The following is a 20,912-nucleotide window of genomic DNA, read 5'->3' as shown; positions in this document are numbered from 1 at the left end:
ATCCTCCCTCGCATAGCCACCCCCAGGGTTAGGATCAGGTAGCGGCTGTCATCCCCTGGCCAGATGAGGAGATGCTACCTCTGGGTAAGGAGTGACGACATCATCAGATTTATCACATCCCCTAATGCTGCTGGTTTCTTCGGCATCTATTGTGAAACTGGAGAGAAAGTCTACATTCCCCTGATCTCTTCCTTTTCAGTGTTCTACTGTAAAGCAACAGGGCTGCATGGCTCTGGCATGAATAGGCAAATGACTCACACGTTGATGCCTTTAAAAAGACTAATCCATGTTAATGGTGAATGATCGCTGACTAGCCTAAACTTTCTGCTAGTGAGATAGTATTTTTAGTATGGAACCATGCATTCTATTGCTAGGGCCTCGCGCTCCAAATGTGGCATAGTTATTTTGCCTAGGATATAATTTACGACTTATATAAAGTATCGGATGGTTGATGCTATCGTGATCTTGCGTACGAACAGCCCCTAACCCAACATGTGAAGCATCTATTTGTTAGATATAAGCTCCACAGAAAGAGGAGTATGGCCAAAGGACTTGGTCCATTAGTCTTTGATTTGATATGTGGCTGGTCCCCCGTGACCGACAAAGGATAACGCCTTGAATTGAAATAGTCCAGTGGGGGTGGAGAAGGCCGTTTTCTCCTTGTTTTCCGGATTAACGGGTACTTGCGAGTAAAGTTTTGTCAGATTAATTGTGGAGGGGAAAACAGTGGCTCCCCATCGATCAATCAGAGTATCTATCCTTGGCATATGATAACTGTTGAATTGGGATACTGCGTTTACCTTCCTGAAATCAATACAGAACCTCCATGATTGACGTGGCTTTTCAATGAGTAATAACCGAGAGAGGACCAAGGACTCTGGGATGGTTCAATAGTATCAGAGTGCAAAATATTCTCCACTTCTTGTATGACTATTCCTTTTCTTGCTTCCGGGGACCTAGTATGGTTTTAAATGTACAACCTTCCCTGGAGATGTGCAGATGTAGTGAGAACTCCCTTTCTACTCTTCCCAGCTCACTTCTTAAGCCATCTGGAAACTGTTTCAGTAAGACTTGTATATCATGTTTCTCTGTCTGTGGTAGGTGAGAAGGAATCAAGGTATTTTTTTTTATCTGACTTCTCTGTTGCAGGGTATCTGTATGGCATACAAAAACCACACAAACTATTGCTGCGATTGGCACAGACACATCCTCCAGACACAGGCACCAAGCAGGTTACAGCTACTCCTCTTAGCCAGGTCTGATAAGCGTCAGTCGTGAATGAAGTCCATTTGAGATATTGGACGGGTGCTCTTCCTTTCTCCAGCATATGCTTATGGGATAGTGGTGTGATTCTCACACAGAAGGCACAAGTCTGCATCAGATGGACATTGCACAGCCAGGTAGTAATGCCGGATCAGTGCGTGCAGAAAAACAATTGCATACACCAGCACACACACCTTGAAGCCAATGCATGACGGGTGACCCTTTGTGGAAAAGGGGGAAAAGTAAATACAGATAAGTACAAGCGGAAATCGAATTGTACATTCTTATCTTTAAAAAGAAAAGAAAGAAAAAAGTGCACTTTTGTTAGAAAAAGAAAAATACTGCACCCAAAAAAAGCAAGGGACATCTAGAGTAGTTCACTGACGCAAATGCTAGGCAAATAAACGGGCAAAAAAGAGAAACTGGCAGCTTGTGCCACTGAATCTATGCATATATAGTATGGCAGTCTATGCATATGTAGCATGGGAGTAAGGCGTGGTATGCATTTATGCCAGGTGTTCTATGCTATAACAGCTACAGTGTTTTGGGTTCCCAATACCATGGTAAAGACAGAGACCACAATTCACAAGAGCATCTCGATGACACCCAAGGTCAACTTTTTCCAGGTACTACAATGCATTGCAACACGTTCTCTTTCATAAAAACGTTCATATAAACAATGCAGACCTGATGCCATTGTGCTGTCCAATCTATACATCGCATGCACTCCTGGTGAACACAAGACAATGGGCTGTAGCAGGCTGAAGTGTGACTGTATGTACACAATTGCAAAACTCTTTATTGGCATGATTGGAAGATGCATGCATACACATGAATCAAGGCCTCATATGCATCACTGTAACTGTGTGAAGGCAGAAACCCCATCTATTCCTCCTGCCAGGCCGAGGGTCCTCAGGGGTGGGGGGTGTTCATGGTCTGTGGTAGACACGCCAGCCATCTCTGGCTTTTTACCATGTAAGATGTGCACCTTTTTGGCATGGTCCGTGACTGTGGTGCATTGGGTCCCCTTCCTGCCGGTGGAGCGCACCAGCTCACCATTTACCTTCAACCCCTTTCTCTTTTTGTGGCCATCTCTTTATCTGACGATGTGCTTACCCTTTCCCGACAGTTTTGACCCCTTAGGCATTCTCCTGCTTCCACGTTTCCCAATACCCTTCCATTTTTCCCCTCCTGGGCACTCTGCCCATCTGCAAGTCTTACTCCCTGACATCATCTCTTTCTAAGACTTGGCCACTCAAGAATGACTCTACTTAATCCCTCTTCTAACCACTGTTCTCTCTTAACCAAACTTTAGAGGCCAATACATAACAATCACAAACACTTTGTACATCCTCCTGGAATTAACTGAATTAAAGGAAATACAATTTTCTAAATGCATCATGATGTGTGCTAAGAGCGCTCGGGGCTGACCCTTGTATAACAGTGAATTTCTCCTGGACATGCTCGCGCCAGGTGAGACCTTCCTTTGTAGAGAGGTCCAGTAGATGTTTGATTCTGGAACCCTGATGAAGGAATTACAAGAACAGCTTTGATGATCCCCGACTCCACCTCTGCTCTAATATCTGCGACTTTCCCACCTGCTTCCCACAAAAAGCTCCGAAGTGCTTTCCCGCATGCGTTTTCCTGTGGTTCGTCCTGCCACTTGATTCTTGCAGATCTATCTAACAAGAATTCGGTTCCCAGATATGTCGTCCCAGGTCACCTTCTCCAACACTTGTTCTATGGGAAAGGGACCTGGTCTTACACGAATGGCAATGCATGTTCCATGGTTTTAGAGTGGGGTGCAGGAGGCGAAAGAACGCGGGTCCAAGGTTGGGAGATAATCAAGGCTGAATTTGCAGTGCCAGATGCCATCCGGTCCTTGCAGCGCTCAACAAATATCTTTACAATACAATACAATACAACGTGGACAAGAATTTGACGAGCAAAAAGGTCAGTTTCCTGGTTATGAGGATGATTCAAGATTACAAGGCTGGTGTGGATGGGGCCACTGTGATGAGGCTGGCGAGGCAGGGTCCGTGTGTCCGCTGTTTGTGAATGCAGGCTTGTGCTGTTTCAGAAAGAGATGCAGCTGAGTGAAGATGGAGAGGCTGGGTCACAATTTAAGATCTGGGCCTGTGGATGCGTGATTGGCAAGACATGTGGTGGTCATTAAGAAGCTGTGCACCGGAGCAGGTTTCGGTTCATGGTAAAAAGGTTGGCAACTCTCAGGATGGGTCACAGGAGTTCGACTTGTGGTACTGTTTGCATAGAAATATAGTCTTTCATGCCCGAAAGAGACCATCAGGGCTCTGCACATATGCCACCCAACTCAAAGAACACTGATGCCGCCTCTGTACCAGGTATCTTGGAAGTCAGGGGCCCAGTCTTCCTTCATCGCCTTTACTCCGCTCACTGTGACTGGGTGCATAGCCTCTGCTGGGACCAGAAGTGCGAGGTCCATCACCGCTACTAGGTCCATCGCCTTCCCTGTTCAAAAAGCTGCATTCACACATTCCAAAAATTGATTTTCAAGAGACTGTCTTTTGCCAATTTTCCGACTGAGGCATGGATTCTGGAGGCCAGACAGATGCAGCAATTGTGCCTAAATTCTTCTTCTCGCCTTGTCTCGTGGTAGGCGCGGGCTGTGCAAGAACCTCGGCACTCGTCCTTCCTATTAGAAAGGCTTTCTCATTAAGACAAAGTAGTAAACGGGTTGGCTCTGGTCCCTGATTGCCAGTTCTATGTCAGCATGGGCATCACGTTCAGTTCTTGAGCTTTGACCCCCCCCCCCCTTCAGCTTGCATCGAGGACAGTGGGCATTTGTGAGTCTTGTGAAAGGCAACATACCGCCCTGTGGAGCCGAGGGACTGATAACTCAGAAGGCCACTGTCCTTTCCAGAAAGGAGGTGATCTCTGAGGAACAGATGCATAGAGAGATGCATCCCAAGAACCTGTGTCCACACATTAATTAACACCACTGGTTACAGCTCCAAAATATCTTTCTGGGATGCAGTGCCTGTCATCCAGGAGGGCCCCTCAGCACTGCTGGAAGCGCAGCCTCAGTGCCTGCTTCAGCTCGTCGTCCATGCCTGCCGAGAGAAGGAGGCAGGTGGTTAGCACAAAGATCCAGAATCACAGGGATGGCACAGAGAAAGCACAGATTCATTGCATGCAGGAGCACTGCTAAGCGGGTATTGCACAAAGTGTGGACAAAGTAACAACATGCACACACTGCACAGAGGAAGATTGGAGTGGCTGCATCCAGGAACACTGCGCCCAGGAAGGACAATATGAAGGTATGCCGCAGCATTGCACAGGGAATGAAAAGAGTAACACCAAAGGATGTACTGCACAGCGTATGGACAAAATAACAGCATGCATGAGCACCACACAGCGTAGGACCAGAGTGGCTGCATGCAGAAACACAGCACAAACGAAGAGCAGCATGACCGCATGCCACAGCACTGCAAAGGGAATGCAAACAGTAAGAGCAGGGCATGCAGTGGACAGAATATGGACAAAGTGGCAGAATGCGTGAGCACCGCACAGAGTAAGAATAGAGTGGCTGGCGCTCCTTACCACCTGGCTCATGCATGCATAGCGGGCTGCATACATGAGCACTGCTCAGAGGAAGGCGAATTCCTTCTGGCTAGTGCAGTATATGTGCAAAGAGGCATGCCCCACGTTAAGTCTTAGATGGCAAGGCGGTTTTCACTGTTAGCCCCTCACACGTTGCATTCTTGTAGACATACTCCTGCATCTATATTTATTTATTTGTTCATTTGTAAGGCGCACCTGACCCGGAGGTATCTGGGCGCATACAGGAAAGCTTAAATTACAGTTACAAGGGCAAACAGGCAAGTGCGAACTACTTACAGGAAATGTAGTTGCAGAAAATCATCACAAGAATATTCGGTGTGTTAAAGCCGTTTCAGCAGTAATATCACAGGTACATTGTAAGAAAGACCTAGGAACACATTTGCTAGACCAACTATAAATGAGCAGAGTGTACAAGGGCGCCTATGGCTAAAGACGTTCTTTTGTGAGCAGCCATATTTGTCACTTTCTTTCTGAAGCCCCAGAATGAAGGTTCGGCTCTTAACGCTACTGGCATGGAGTTCCAAAGTTTTGCGGCTAATACAGGAACGCTATTGCCCCCCGCATTTTGTAGCTATAGTGGGGAAACTAAAACTGGACAGGATGAAAAATTGCAGGCGCCCCGACTGATAGAAAATCTGAAACCTACGGGGACGTGTTTCAGGAAGGATCATAGGTGCGAAGAGGGGGCTGTCGTTTACCAGCATTTCTAGCCTTCACGGGATTACACGTGTCCTTGCTCAGCAGTTATTTCCCATGCAAATGACTAGCGAGTGGAGGAAACAGATACTACTGCCAATGAAATGGGTCCCTCCCACAGAGCCGGGTGCACACTCCAGCTGTCTGTTGAGAGATGCAGAGATCTGTGTGCAAAGCGCAAGGACTCCCCGCATGAAAGGGCCCTGCAGGACACAGAGACAGCATGCACAAGCAGTGCACAGAGGGAGGACAGAGTGCCTCCATGCACAAGCACTACTGGGGCCAGAAAGTGTGGCCCCGTGCACAAGCACAGCCCAGGCGAAGGGTGGGCTGAAAGCATGCACGCTCAAGGCACAGATGGAGGGAAAAGAGAGAGCATGCACAAACTATTCAGAGGGAAGGCGAGGGAGAAATGGGATGGAAAAAGAAGATGCAGTGATGACAAAGTGCTTAAAGTAGCCTATGTTAGATGGGCATAATTGCATCCAACCACGGGCACACCTGGGATCCTTGTGCGCTCACAGGTGTGGGACACACTACCAGTGCCACATCTCTTACCAATATCACCCTTAGGAGGAATGCATTGTTTCCTGGCGGCAGGGCGCGATGGCACAGCAGTGGTCTTCCCTTCACTACTCCTCCGTTCTGCAGCATCTGCAAGGACAATAACATGACATCACTGTAAAATAGCTCCCTCCTATATGTGTATCCATCCGCACACAGGATGACGCAAAAGTACTCTCTTAACCGTGTGCCCATCAATTCCCTATATTTGTTTGCCGGTAAAGTTACCTTATTCCTTATGTTCTAAACCACACAATCTACACCATATGACTGTAAAATACCCTCTTATTTTGTGTAAAAATGTATGCATTTCATATGCAGTATTGTCAGGACTCAGGCGAACTTGTACCACATGTGCGGCCATGCTACCAGGAGCAGAGCTAGCACATGGATTATGGCTGTCTTGGGCAAATTGCCATATATGTGCCTCCCTTGCAAAGGTGCCAGGATGGCACACTCATGTGCCCCTGCTGGTAGTGCCCTAGGCAGCCACCTACAATTACCACTGAACCGCCCTCCCCAGAAGTGCCATTCTGTAGAAGCGTAAGTAAATGTCTCACGCTTTGTGCCAATATGCGGCCCACTGTCACAAGGCTTTAGGGTTTTGTATTAATACTGGCAATCGGGCACCCAGCCTTTGAAACAAAAGATTTACTTTTTTCATAAAGAAGTTAAAAACCAGGATACATACATCCCAAAGCATACAAACACAAGTCCCAACTAGAGTAACTAAGGCTGAAGGAAATAAATCCAACGGTATCTATGAGACAAGTATCCTGCATAGGCTAGTTAGTATAGAATTAGTATGAAAGAAACACAGAAGGATGTTGGTCCTGAAGAAGACTGGCTTAAAAATCTTTCTGCCGATATCAGCCGAAACCTACATTTTGTACTTTTTTAATTTAAATCTGTAATCAATAGACTGTGGGGTAACCCTGCTCGCTTGGTTTTCCATAGATAGCATTCAGAAGCCAGATTTTAAGCGTTCTACACATTTATGTATACTTTTGTGTTGTATGTGTCACTATTTTTAGCTTTGTGAAGGTTTTTTTGGCTATGTTGGGCTGCTCACTGGACACAATTTATGTCCCATTTTGATTCCATTACATGTAATGGTATTTCTATGATATGTGTTTTGATTTCCAGCGGACCCCCACCAAGGTAAGGAGTCTCCTGACCCTCACCTCCATGAAAGCCAACTTTACAATAATTAAATGGCGCTTAAAAGCACCATTGCGCACTCGGCGCGTGGTTTGTGTCCTGGGGCCGCCTGCTTCCTGGTTTCCCTTATGCCCGCCTCCCCGTCCCGATTGGCCTGTCTGTGGAAAAAAAAAAAAACAGAGGCCGCGTCGAGGCTCTGCACTAGCTGCTCTCTGCCATTTCCAGCGGACCCCGACCAAGGTAATGAGTCTCCTGACCCTCACCTCCAAGAAAGCGAACTTTACAATAATTAAATGGCGCTTAAAAACACCATTGCGCACTCGGCGCGTGGTTTGTGTCCTGGGGCCGCCCGCTTCCTGGTTTCCCTTATGCCCACCTCCCAACCTGCCCACTGCATCCGGATTGGTCCACATAACCCATATCAAGGACATCCCAGGGCAGCCCTCTGCCCGGCAGCCCCCTTGGCAAAGGACCACGAGGCAAAGGGCGGCTCCTACATTGGCGGCTCCAAGATGTGTCTGCAGGTGTCAGCAGGGAAGCCAATGAAGCCAGGAGACAGCAGACACCAATAAAAACTGTGAGTGTGGCATGGGTGGGGTGTAGAGCAATTACTCTATTCCAGATAACCCTTGCCACTTTACCTTACCTTTCCATAGCATAGACTGCCATAGACTTACATAATGCATACTTAGAAAGACTTGTGACCACTGCAAATGGACTGCAAATGTTGCCCTGCAATACATACCAACTTACCTACCAATGTCTGCTAGTACCACACCGGGAGGGAACTGTGTAGATTAGCCTGCGTCGCACCTAGATAGAACTATGAATGCTAGCATGTGCCACACTCGGAAATAATTCCTAACTTTGGCCTGCGCCGTATCTAGACAGGATTGTGAATATTAGCATGTGCCACACTCGGACATAATCCCTAACTTTGGCCTGCGCCGTATCTAGACAGGATTGTGAATATTAGCATGTGCCACACTGAGACATCATTCCTAACTTTGGCCTGCACCGTATCTAGACAGGATTGTGAATATTAGCATGTGCCACACTCAGACATAATCCCTAACTTTGGCCTGCGCCGTATCTAGACAGAATTGTGAATATTAGCATGTACCCCACTTAGACATAATTCGTAACTTTGGCCTGCGCCGTATCTAGACAGGATTGGGAATGTTAGCATGTGCCACACTTAAAGTTGAGAACATTAGCCTGCGCCGTATCTAGACAGGATTGTGAATGTTAGCATGTGCCACACCTAGACAGAATTATGAAGATTGCCAAGCACTACACTTATAAGGAATTGAGAATGTTGGCATGTCCCGCACTTTGATAGAATTATGAACATTGGCCTGTGTGGTATCTGGATGGTATTGTTAGGGTTGGTGAGTGCCACACTCAGACTGAATTGTGTAGGGCAGCAAGTGCCACACTTAGATAGAACTGTGAATGCTTGCATGTTAAATGTCACATAACCCACTAACCAATATAAACTCTAACTCTCTGCATACTTAAAAAAAACTCACACAACCATCTCTCGCACTGCCAGCTGCACGCACTTCACCACACTGCAGCAACACATAAGCCGTACCAACAGCACACGCGGACTGACACCGATCCAATACTAGTACCATAGCTCAGCACCCGGTGTCTACCGAGTTGAAGCTGCCAACAGTACATCACTCCTCCCACTATCCTACACCCTCTTCACCTTACTAACCCATCCCACCTTCTCATTAACAGATCCTCCAGAGCGCCTGGGGACCAATTCCGTTGGTGACGATGCGCTATATAAGTACCGTTAATATAACATAACATAACATTTTTGCAATTTGTTTGATGTCATTATTATGTTAAACCTAGCACTGTGATGGAGGATTTCATATCATTTCAATGAATTTAATTGGGATTTTAATGATTTTGCTACGGGAATTCTTTTTGTGAGTAGTTTATTTTACCCTAACTCTCACTTGGCTTTCAACCATTAAGTGTGGCCCCTCTTTTGTGTGAATTTAGAACGAAATTTGCTGACTTGTCCAGCACCTTTTAACCATTTTTTGAATACAGAAAACATGAAGTTAAAGTTTTGTTCTACTGCCCAGCAAACAATGTCATTCTGGCACCAATCCCGTGAAGATTGTAAAGATAGTCCAGAGCGCAGGGACAGACAATGAGTGAACACCAATAAATGCTGTCTGCCTTGCAAACACAGCAGAAGGACACTAGTAAGGGTTCAAGAACTTCACAGAGGACTTTTATCTGAACTCCTCAAGAGCAGATGGATTTGATTTGAGGGATAGGAGACCAGAAAGGAAAAAGGCTCAGCACCTTCTGTGAAAAGGCCACTGTAGAAACTCACAACATGGATTTCATAAAGCAGTGCCTGGCTGGTATGCCAATGAATTAACCAGATCATCTATTCCTATACATAACACTTGGATCCTAACCCTAGCAGCCATACCCCCTGCAGCCTTGGTGGGCTCAGGTGCCGGGGGCAATTTCCTCAGTGATTTGCTTCCTGAACCCAGTGCCAGATAACGAGCACACAGAAGAAACTAGCAGATGCTGTAGGTCCTACTGGTGGCACACCCAGTCCTCCGCTTCAAACACTTGCCAGACAGGCACTTCTCGTTGACTGCCAAACTCATGGTGAAGAGAGTCACTTCCACATGGTCCATGTTCCGCAGTCTTGCATGATAATGGATCTTGTGGCTTGTATTGGTGCACCTACAGCAGAACTAGCAACGGTACTTGATTTTAGTATTCAAAGACATTGTTGCGGCGCATCAGTCACTTATGGCATGCTTACCATGATACGGTCAAAAATGCTTTACCCTTAAGGGCATTTAGAAATGCATACAGACAGGTTGGCAACCAATGTGAGCCACAGAGCCTCGGTTATGGGTCCACCCTTAAACAACAGAAAATATATTATTTGAAACAAAAAGAGAGGGATCGCCAGACTGGCTCACTCTCTGTGTCTCCACACAGACACAAGAGCACTGATACCCCAAATTAGAAATGCATCAGGTACTATGACTGAGAAACAAACCATCTATTAAAAGGAGTTTGGAGAAAATGTTTCAAAGGCATTGCTGCTCCCCTGCAGGAACCCTAAACTTATGTTAAGAAATAGGATGTTTGGATTAATACAATTATTTGAATACTAGTGGAAAAGCCAGTCTACATGGGTAATTTGCGTAAAGGAAGACCTTTTCAGAGTGTAAATATATGATGTGGTGTATTTTCATGTAATTTGTGTTAATAGAAAAAAATGTTTTAACGTATCTTGCTCCTTTTACGTGGAGAGTCTTTTACGTCAAACAGAGTCTCTCTGTGTCCGTTAAAAGTTCAACATAGTACTTACAGCCAATTGCTGTATCTGCTCTTCATTGTCTTGGATTCCACTTACGGATTTTGTACTCAAATACATAATGTTGTGGGATGTCAGAGTGATAGTAATAGCCGGTCAAATAGCACAGCGAGTAGAGTGCTGGCGTTGGTATCCGTGCAGATCCTGCTGTTGCAGGTTTGAATCCCGGCAGGGCCAAACTCAGCCTTTTATCCTTCTGAGGTCGATAAATGAGCACAACACACCATGGGTAATAATAAGCAGCGCTCAGATACCTGAGAGTTTATAGCGCTATATAAATGCTAAATTATTATTATTAATACAATTCACTTGCAGCATGATTCTCTTCATGCAACTTGAAATATTATTTTGAAGTGGTATCCTTTTCTTGGGCATTTTCTACAGCTTATTGTATGTTATCTTTGTTGAAATACACATTTTTGTTGAGATACGCATTTTGTTCGCCTGGAAGATAAACTTGAAGCCTTATTATTGTTTGCCTAAGGCAACGGCTCCCTCTAGCAGTGGAATACACATTTTGTTCACCTGCAAGAGGAACTTGAAGTCTTATTACTGTATGTGTATCTCTAGCGGGGGTAACAGGCGAAGCAGGCTTCAGAGAAACATACATCTGGCCTTTTATTACATAGTATGATAGAGAAATACATTTGTTTCGGGGCCGGGAATGGGCTGGGAGGATACTGAGGTACTCCTCCTCGCAGTTCCGAGACCATGTTAATAAATTCAACCATTTCTGCAATGTGGGGAGGGGGGCGCACCTCCAGTTCTGCAACACACACTTCTTAGCAATTATACAGCACACATTTAAGAATTTAGCAGCACTTCTAGCTCCCTCAGCCCCCCCATGTCCCAAACAGTACCCCCAGCGGGTCAGGCTCAATAACAGTGTCGCAGATTTCTGACATAGTTTTCAGGATCTCATCCCAAAATGCGGCTAGCCTCGGACAGTTCCAGAACATATGCAAATGGCCCGCACCCTCTGCACCGCAGCGAGGACAGAGCCGTGGGTCAGAGCGAACAAACCTAGAGATCCTGCGTGGGGTGTAGTATAACCTGTTCAACAGTTTGTACTGAATTGTGCAATAGCGAAAGTTCAAGGAGACTCCATTAGTGTGGGAGCACATTTTCCTCCACAGTTGGTCAGTGAGTTCTAACTCCAGTTTGGATGCCCAGTCGTCCCGGGCCCTAGAAGGCTGTGATGGGGTAGCAGTTAGGAGGAGTTTGTATAATGAAGATACCACCACGCGGGCCCCACCCGAGTTGGCGATGTAGGAGATTCCAGGGGAATCGGGGGGTTCATTGGGAAACCCAGGCCAGGCACTACGGAAGGCAGCTCGGAGTCTATGAAATTGTAAAAGTTCCAACGGTGACCCCGAGTGGCCTGGCTTCCAGGTCTGCGGTGTTATGAATTGCCTGTCCGGGTAGAAGTCAGTTAGGGCGAGGTATCCCAGGGTCTGCCAGTGTCGTGCCAGGGCTATGTCGTTTGTGGGTTCCAGCCCGGGGAACCGCCAGGCGGGGAGCCACTTGTAATATGGGTGTTCCTCAGCGCCTGTGGCGAATATCCGACCCCAAGCATGCACAGTGGTTCGGACCGGGTCAATGGCTGAGTCCGGCTCCTATCGTCAATGCAGTATTAAAGACATTATGTTGGTGCCAGATGCCGCAAGGGTTTCCAGCTTGATGTGAGGGTATGGGGGGGGGTCCAGGGTACCAGTAGGAGGCGAACTGCGCCTGCACTGCGATCCAGTACCGCAGCATATCAGGGCCAGTGAAACCACCTTTTTCGTAGGGAAGTGTCCTAGCAAGCCATTTTTTACGCATGGCTCCTGAATGCCACAGGAACTGAGCGCACAGCCTGTGTAAGTCTGCAAAGTATTTCCTACCGGGCCAGATAGGTACATTAGTGAAAATATACAGCAGCTTCGGGAGCAGTATCATTTTCACCAGTGATAGTCTCCCCGCTAGAGATAGCGGGAGAGAGCGCCAGCGTGCTATCTTGGCTTCCGCTTGTTCTGCCACGGCCAGGTAGTTATCAGCTAGGAGGGAGTCTTTGGTCAGGGACACCCGGATGCCCAGGTATTTAATCCCGTCAGGGGACCAACGGAGCGGGTACTCAGTGGCAGGTTTTACTGTGGAGCTTGTAAGAGGGAAGAGTTTGGATTTGGTATAATTGATTGTGAAACCAGAGTATGTACCGATGCGGGTGATATCGCGCAGGATTGGGACAAGGTGGCCATTGGGGTCTCTGATGAACAGCAGCACATTGTCCGCGTACAGTGAGATAATTTCGGGGGTATCCTGTAGCCGTATCCCTTTGCGTGAGTGACGCTCCCTGACATAGTCCGCCATGGGCTCGATAGCAAGGGCAAATAGGATCGGGGAGAACGGGCATCCCTGACGGGTGCCTCTGAAGGGAGGGAACAGAGAGGAGGTTTGGGAGTTGACACGGACCCTGGCAACCGGGGAGGTGTATAGCAACTTAATATATGCAATCATCCTGGGTCCTATGCCCATGGTCTCAAGGACGAGCTATATGTATCTCCAGGACACCATGTCGAAGGCCTTCTGAGCATCCAGGGTGACCGCAACTGCACTCACACCCTGACCAATTCGTGACATTACGTTAAGAAGCCTTCTGATATTATGGGACGTGGATCTCCATGTAAAAAGCCTGACTGGTCTTCATGCACCATATACGACATGACAGGTAGGAATCGGTTAGCGATCACCTTAGCAAAGATTTTAGTATCCAAATTAATTAATGAAAGGGGCCGGTAGGAACTACATTCATCGCTAGGCTTTCCAGGCTTGAGCAGGACAGTAATAACGGCCTCATGTAGTGTCGGGGGAAGGGATCCTAGCCGGAGTGTCTCATTCCATACCGTGAGCAGTTCGGGGGCCAATATAGCCACATGCTTTTGAAAAAATTCCACCGTTAGCCCGTCGGGGCCCGGTGCCTTTCCTTTAAGGAGCCTAGATATGGCCTCCACTATTTCCTCCAATGTAATGGGGAATCTAATTGGTCCCTCGTGGCGGGGGAGACACAGGTGGTGGGTATCTGCTCCAAGAGCTCCCGCATATGGGAGTCACTATGTTCGGGGGGCTGGGAGTATAATTCCGAGTAGAAGCCTGTGAAGACTTCAAGGATTTGCTGGTCGGTCCACTGTATTGCCCCCAGATTGTCCTTGACATAGGTAATTTGGGATTGGCCCCACTCCCCCCTTGCCAACGCGGCCAGCATTTTACCGGGTCTGTCACCCTCGCAGTATTTCCTCGCAGCCTGTGGGCGGCTGAAGTACTGGACTTCCCTAGTGGCTTGTTCGTTAAAGATTTTGAGCTCCTCACTGATCTGGGAGAGGATATTCGGGTCGATCGAGGACGTGTGGGCTCGTTCCAGGTCCTGTAGTTTAGTTTCGGAGCAGGACAGGGCAGCTCTTATAGTTTTGAGGACTCCTGACTCTCTAGAAATGGACGCCCCCCTGATGAAGGCTTTGAAAGCATCCCAGCGGACCCCCCAGGGTGGTGGACTGGGGCATTTTGTGTTCAAAATAGGACTGAATGTCGGCAAGGATGTCTGCCTTAAATACAATGTCCTGCAGTGCGGACAATTTGAATCGCCATGTGTTAATAGTAGGGGCAGGTATTCCCAGTTCCAGGGTTATCAAAATCGGTGAGTGATCAGACCGTGTGCGCGCGAGTATCTGTTTTTCCACTACCCTGCCCAGCATAGGACCGGACAGTAAAAACATGTCGATTCTGGAGGAACTATCGTGCACTGAGGAGTAGTAAGTACACTCCCGCGTTTGCGGATGTAGTGCCCTCCATGCATCGGGAATGTCAAGTGTCGCGCTGTGGATCAGAAGTCTACGTGCTGCGCCAGACAGGGGCCTAGGTTCCGTGCCGGTCCTATCCATCGAGGTATCCAGTATAAAGTTCATATCCCCACCACAGATGATCTGCACCCCCACGTAACCTAGCAATATGGATAGCACCTGGTCAACAAAATCGGGAGAGTCAACATTGGGGCCGTAGGTATTCACCAAAGTAATCCCTGTTGGCTCTGGCGCAATACAATACAGTGTATATAGCTCTTGTGGAGAACAAACTTAAGTTATTTATGGATCATCGTCAACACCCCTCTGGTGCGCGTGGAATATGAGGTGAAATATCTGTGTGGACCCCATGTTGGTGCCATACTATTGGTCAGAGGGCCCGTTGAATGTGTCTCCTGCAGGAGCAGTATTTTACAACCATGTCTGTTGGTGTACGCCATGATTTTACGAGCCTTGGAGTAATTACTCAGGCCCCGCACATTCCAGGATATCACAGTTACAGGCATTTTAATGATCTAAGTAACATCCCACCACCGTTGTTGTAAAGTGAATTCAGGGTGGAGGCCGCCCCCCGTGGAGCCCCTGATGCACTGTGGTCTGCCAATCCGCCTCTGCCTTATTCCATAACACACGTCAAACCCACTCCACCCCCCCTCCCGCACCACCCCATCCAAGCAGGCAGTGTTACTCCCCTCCCCCCACCCGTTAATACCAACATGTCCCACGAAAAAGGGGACAACAGGCGATTCCCAACATGGGTCCGCAATCCCATTGGCCCAACCGGGGCCAACACCCAACTTCAAATTAACAAAATTAAACATTGCCATCACAGTGGGGTGTGCCGTTGCAGTGGGGAGGACACTTGGAAGAATAGGAATGACAATAGGTTACCAGCGGTGCCTTGGACAACACCTATGCATGAAAATCACACCCGGTACATGCGGGCCGGGCCCGGGTGAGTAAGAGAAAGGGGTTACGCTGACCGGGGGAAGGCCCACCGCGCCCTACACTCCAAGTCCGGGCATGTGGATCAGCAACCAACAAGTGGAGCGTTCAATAGCAGTAGGCCGGTATGCATGGCGGGGGGCAGCCCCCGGTCTCAGGTGGTAAGCAATGCATAGGTGATCAACACCAATATTCAATGTGTGCCAACTGGTGAGCCAATAAAGTTATATTACTATCAGCACATGAAGGAACAAGAATCATAAACAAATAGCTGAGATACGAAGTGGTCTGAGTTCAGTCATCAACCATAGGGTTGCCGTTGGGATTAGGCAACAGTATCTGTGACTCTATAAATTGAACAGCCTCCTCAGGCACAGTAAAAAAGAACAGCTTTTCTTTGAAGGTAATTTTGAGCCTGGCTGGAAAGAGGATGGCGTATGGGACATTACGTTCATGTAGCAGTTTCTTGACTCCCAGGAATTGATGTCTCTCCTGCTGCACCCCAACAGAGAAGTCAGGGAATATCCGAATGGTGTTTGAGTCGAGGCGTAGCTCACCCTTCTCGCGCGACAGGCGTAGGATGAGGTCCCGGTCCCTATAATTGAGAATCCTGGCGATGATGGGTCTGGGGAAATCTCCCGGCCTGGGACGCGGGGACAGGGCCCGATGAGCCCGCTCGACTGTAAAGAAAGGGGATAGTGCAGGGTTCCCCAATAGGTCTTTAAGTAGATTTTCGACTGCCAACTCCATGCGCCCCTTCAGGGCATTTTCGGGGACTCCAATTATGCGCAGGTTGTTTCTACGTGAGCGGGATTCAAGGTCATCGCACTTTGACTTCACCACCTTCATGTCGCATGTCTGGGTGGCCACAGCATCCCGCAAGGTGTGGAGTTGATCCTCGTTAGCCCCAATTCTGTTTTCCGCCTCGCCTATCCTTGTTCCCGCCTGGTCGACCCGGGATTTAAGAGAGGCGACGTTGGCATTAATATCGTCCAGTTTTTCGTGAAACCAGGCAAAGTGTTTGGCCATTGACTCCATCATTGCCGTAAGATCAGGGGTCAGTGCACTGGAATGGGGCACGGGTTCAGGCTCGGGTTCCGCAGGGGTAGATGCTGTAGACTCCGTCTCTGCTTGCGGGGTTGCCTTAGCGAACTTGTCCTTGGCCCCCACCTTGTTGGTTCCTCTGGCTTTGTTAGGCATCACAGATATAGTGAGGGATGCAAAGGTGTCACAGCAATTCAGGCCTGGCACAGCGTGAGAGACAGGGTGTTAGCCCTGCGTAGTAGTGCCCAGCAGGCCAAGCCTTAATGGTAGCCCAACAGTAGGGGTGGCTGGCGGCTGGTGGCTGCAGCGGGGTCGCGTGGGAGGAACAGTATGTTATGGGTGCAGTGGAGGCACAGCAGGGCCTGAAGCACACGCAACCCTCCAGTAGTGGAAATGCCAGAATAGAGGTGTATTATATTGCTACACGATTGGGGAAATTAAGGATATCATGGCCGAGGTATGAAGTCAGCAGGACAACTGTGCAGTGCCGATGAAAGAGTGACCCCACAGGTCCCCAGGCTGTCACGTAATGCAGAGGTCATGCAGGCCCCTTCAGGGTTCATGCGCCACTGGGGCCAGAAAGGACAGATGTGGCAGGCCCCCAAGGCCCTATGCAGGTAATATGAGGGGGTGCTAGCGGCGCGGGTGGCCCCCACGCAATTCACACACCCCTAGGCAGTGCGGCCACGCCAAAACAGGATCGATGAGGGGCACCAGTGAGTGCAAGTCAATGTGGAGGCCCCCGTGACGGCCTGCCCCCGCCACAACTCCTCACCTGCCCCGCGGGCGCGGATCCCAGCCCGCGGGGTGGAGTCGCCAGTTCGAGCATCGCTGCCGTCAGATGTGGATGATATCCAGGTGGGGGGGGGGGGTTGCAGGCCCAGAGGGAGCTCCAGGTGCGGCCCCTGCTCAGTGGATCGGCCCGCCGGGACCCGGCGCCACAAGCACGCAGGGGGGGCGGCTGCCAACACCAGGCCAAGTGCGGTCCCAGGCCCCCAGCACACCACAACCAGCTGGAGGGAACGCTGCAACCCCCGGGGGGATCACAGCTGCATCCGCGCACTTGGCGGCACTGCCGGCGGGCCAGACCAAGTGCGTCGTGGGCAGCAGGTGCGGACTTCCGCCTCAGCGATCGAGGCGGCGCAGGCCCGGTTCCAAGCAGCGCCGGGGATCAACTCGCCTCACAGGGCCTAGGACGGCCGCCTGACGCCGCGAGCCTCCCAGAGTCAGATGGGCGTCGGGATTAAGACAGGGCAGGCAGCACTGTGTCAGGAACAATTAGGGCTAGTTTAGGGTGATGAGGGCACAGCAGTCCGCTGATTTAGCCGGATTGGTGTTGTCGCCTCACGGAGCACAGAGGCTAGGCAGCCATTTTCGGGCTGTTCAACAGCGACCCCCCCCCCTTGTCTGCAGGTTTTACTGCAGTTTGCCCTGTAAAATGCTAGTAGAAATATAGTTTTTCTATCACTGCTCTGATCATATGACTAAAGCAGTTACAGATTTCATGGCAGCCAATCGGGAAGCTTGGGACGCAGGCATTATACAGGGATGTCATTTAGGGGTCGCCAGGGGTTGCTACTGCGACCCCTGGGGTCTCCCTTGCGGGCACTAAAAAAACAATTTTTTATTTTATTATTTATTTATTTTTTTTAGATAGAAGCTCCTGGGCTGGGGCCTGCACCATGTGGCTCTTTGTTTCTGGAGTGGCTGAGTTTCTTGTTCAGGCCTCTTAAAATAAAAACAGGGTGTTCCACAGGTGTACCACTTTAAGCCATGAGCCGAAATAAGAAAGCATAGGAATAACATAAGAAAGAATAGGAATAACAAATAATGGCCCTCATTACGACCCTGGCGGTAAGTATCGGCCATTACCGGCATAGCGCAAATAACGTGTCCGTGCTGGCCAGAGACCGCTAAAAGCGGCACATTACGAGTACTCGGGCACGAGCATTGCGCCATGCCGGTAATGGAATCACTGCCATGCCGTTAAAGGGCGTAAAATCCCACTTACCGGCATTGTATGCCGTGCAAATACCACCTCCGCCACCCTAGCCATTGACATTAGCGGTCACCGCTAATATCGGTAACCGCAATTAGCGGGAACCGCTATTAGCAGTGACCGTAAATAAGCGGATCCGGAAGTAGCGTCACCGCACAGGAACGGGAAAGAGCACGGCGGCCATCTTTAAAAACACACTCCATTGCCATCCTCTGTTACCAGTAGACACCTGACCCCCACAACTTCCACAAACCTCCTACACCACCCCTTTGACATCACAATGCCTAAAGTTTTGAAAAAGAGCGGAGATCGGCTGCGCCAGGAGCGCTTTTTATGGGAGGAGCTAACAATGTTAGCCGAAACACTCCAAGAGCATGCTGATGTTGTGTTCTCCACTAAAATGACCAGACCGGCGCTGAAGAGAAAAAAGGCAATATGGGCCATGGTCGCCCAGAGGGTCAGTGCCGTTGGCACAACACCCCACACTCCCAAACAATGCCGCAAGCGGTGGGACGATCTACGTCTCCGCGTCAGAAGTATACTGGCGGCAAATCGGAATCTCGGCATGACGACTGGTGGAGGTGCTGAGTCGCCCCTTAAACTACAGCCGTGGGAGGAGATATGTGCCGCCACCATAGGCACGGAGAGCATTGAGGGAGTTGGGGACATGGAGAGAGGAGCCCCGACATGAGGCGATGCAGGTAGGTGCCTCAAGTCCAACTATGCCAATCTCACCACGATGATGTCCAGATGATTGGGAAGTGCAATGATGCATACCAGGGTCCACCGGACACATTAGCACAAGACTGCCTACAGGCAGTGCTGACCCCCACCTTGTACACATGCATAATGCTCCCCGTTTCTGTAGCTACCCACATGCCTCCATGCTTCAACCACCTAAGAGTGAGACTCCCTGTATGTCACTGCCTCCAATGTGAACCATCCAGCAATCAAAATGAATGCAGCCATCACAATGCCTGCTCAATGCCCGTAGACCCATCACTAACCCTCTCCCTCCTTTGGTCCACCACAGGCTCACATTCGGACAGCGTCGAGCATGACACAGGTGCAACCACTGCCAAGAAGGCCAGGGCAGAAGAGGCACAACACCGTCCCTCCACCTCAGGGGGAACAAGGAAACCCCAACAACAGGAAAAGTCCCACAGCACAGGGCACGGCACCGATGGCTACCAAGTCCACCACTTCGGCGCCACTGGCATCCACCATCTGCCCAGTGTTGTCCACCGAAGGCACTGGATCCGCAGAAAGCAGCACCATCGGTAAAACTGCTGCCACCGCAGTGATCTCCGACAACGAGGAAGGGGATGTTGATAATGTTGTGAGTCCCCCCCAATGGCCTCCTGCATTCCCCCTACCTGTCCCCGTGCAGCCAGCATGACGACATCATACAGGGGCTATCTCCTGGAAACTCTTTGCCGGTTACTCCCAGCCCAACCGTACATGTGCAGGAGGGCAGCAGTATAATGGACACGCCACAACCATCCGCCACAGGCCACAACACCAAAGAGGCAATGCAGGAAATCATTACGCGCCAACAGCAACTTACAGCCCTGTTGACACAGCATGTCACATAATGCACCAGCACTGGGGATGAAATGTGTGATTGTGCTGCTACTCTTAGGTCTGCTATCGAGTCCAGTTCTAAGGACATTTGTGCTGAACTGGCAGCGGTGCGGCACATACTTTTTGAGTTAGTACAAATAATGCGGGACATGCGTCCAAGTGAGCAACCCAGTTCTTCCTCGGCTGCCAGTTCAACCAGAACCAGCCCAGTGCGAAGATCGGGCAGGAACCTGCAGCGTTCCGACAGGGGTGCACCGGGTGCTGAGAGCGGGGGATGCCAATAGGCGCAGTCTTGTGAACTGGTGCCACATGATGCACTTGTGCACAGTCATCCACACCATGTTTTGGGGAGTAGAGGGGGGAGGGGGAAGTGTGTGTGTTGGGGAGTGGAGGAGGGAGTGGGTGTGTTGGGGAGTAGAGTGTGGAGTGGGTGTGTTGGGGAGTAGAGGGGGTTGGGGGAGTGGGTGTGTGTGGTGGTGGGTGTGTTCACTTAGATTTACCTTTTCAATACACTTTTTGGTTATGCAGAAATCACGTGTGAACATTGCTTATTGCGTGCGTGTGTTTTATTGGTTAACAGTCTACAGTGTCCATGTCCCTGACACACCCAGTGCCCCAAGTGCCATCTCCATGTGACACCCCCATCCATGTGTGCTAGAAGATTTGGTTGATCAGAGTCCGACGCATGTCACGTCCCTCCTGTGCATCCCTTCCTCCCTGAGGTGCTGCCCCATCCCCACCCTCGTCATCCTCTTCGTCAGGTGGTTGCTGTTCTGCGTCAGGGGCAGGGGCACATTCCGTCTGATGCACATATTGTGTAGCATGACACATGCCATGAAGA

General features: G+C 49.5%; 1 protein-coding gene across 1 annotated transcript in view; it reads right to left on the bottom strand.

The window, feature by feature from the left end:
- Positions 1-2,030: 2,030 nt before the first annotated feature.
- Positions 2,031-20,912, bottom strand: part of STAP2 (signal transducing adaptor family member 2) — a 226,550-nt gene continuing 207,668 nt past the window's right edge. The window contains exons 13-14 of the mRNA XM_069649377.1: positions 6,121-6,216; positions 2,031-4,355 (exon numbers count right to left, since the gene is read on the bottom strand). Of these exons, the coding sequence (XP_069505478.1) occupies positions 4,303-4,355; positions 6,121-6,216 (149 nt within the window). The 3' untranslated portion in view covers positions 2,031-4,302. The remainder of the gene's footprint in view (positions 4,356-6,120; positions 6,217-20,912) is intronic.

Source organism: Ambystoma mexicanum, chromosome 1p (genome assembly GCF_040938575.1).
Source record: "Ambystoma mexicanum isolate Mex_15411 chromosome 1p, UKY_AmexF1_1, whole genome shotgun sequence".
Taxonomy (NCBI): Eukaryota; Metazoa; Chordata; class Amphibia; order Caudata; family Ambystomatidae; genus Ambystoma; species Ambystoma mexicanum.
The sequence above is the reverse complement of the archived record's forward strand: the minus strand, read 5'-3'. Positions and strand labels throughout refer to the sequence as shown.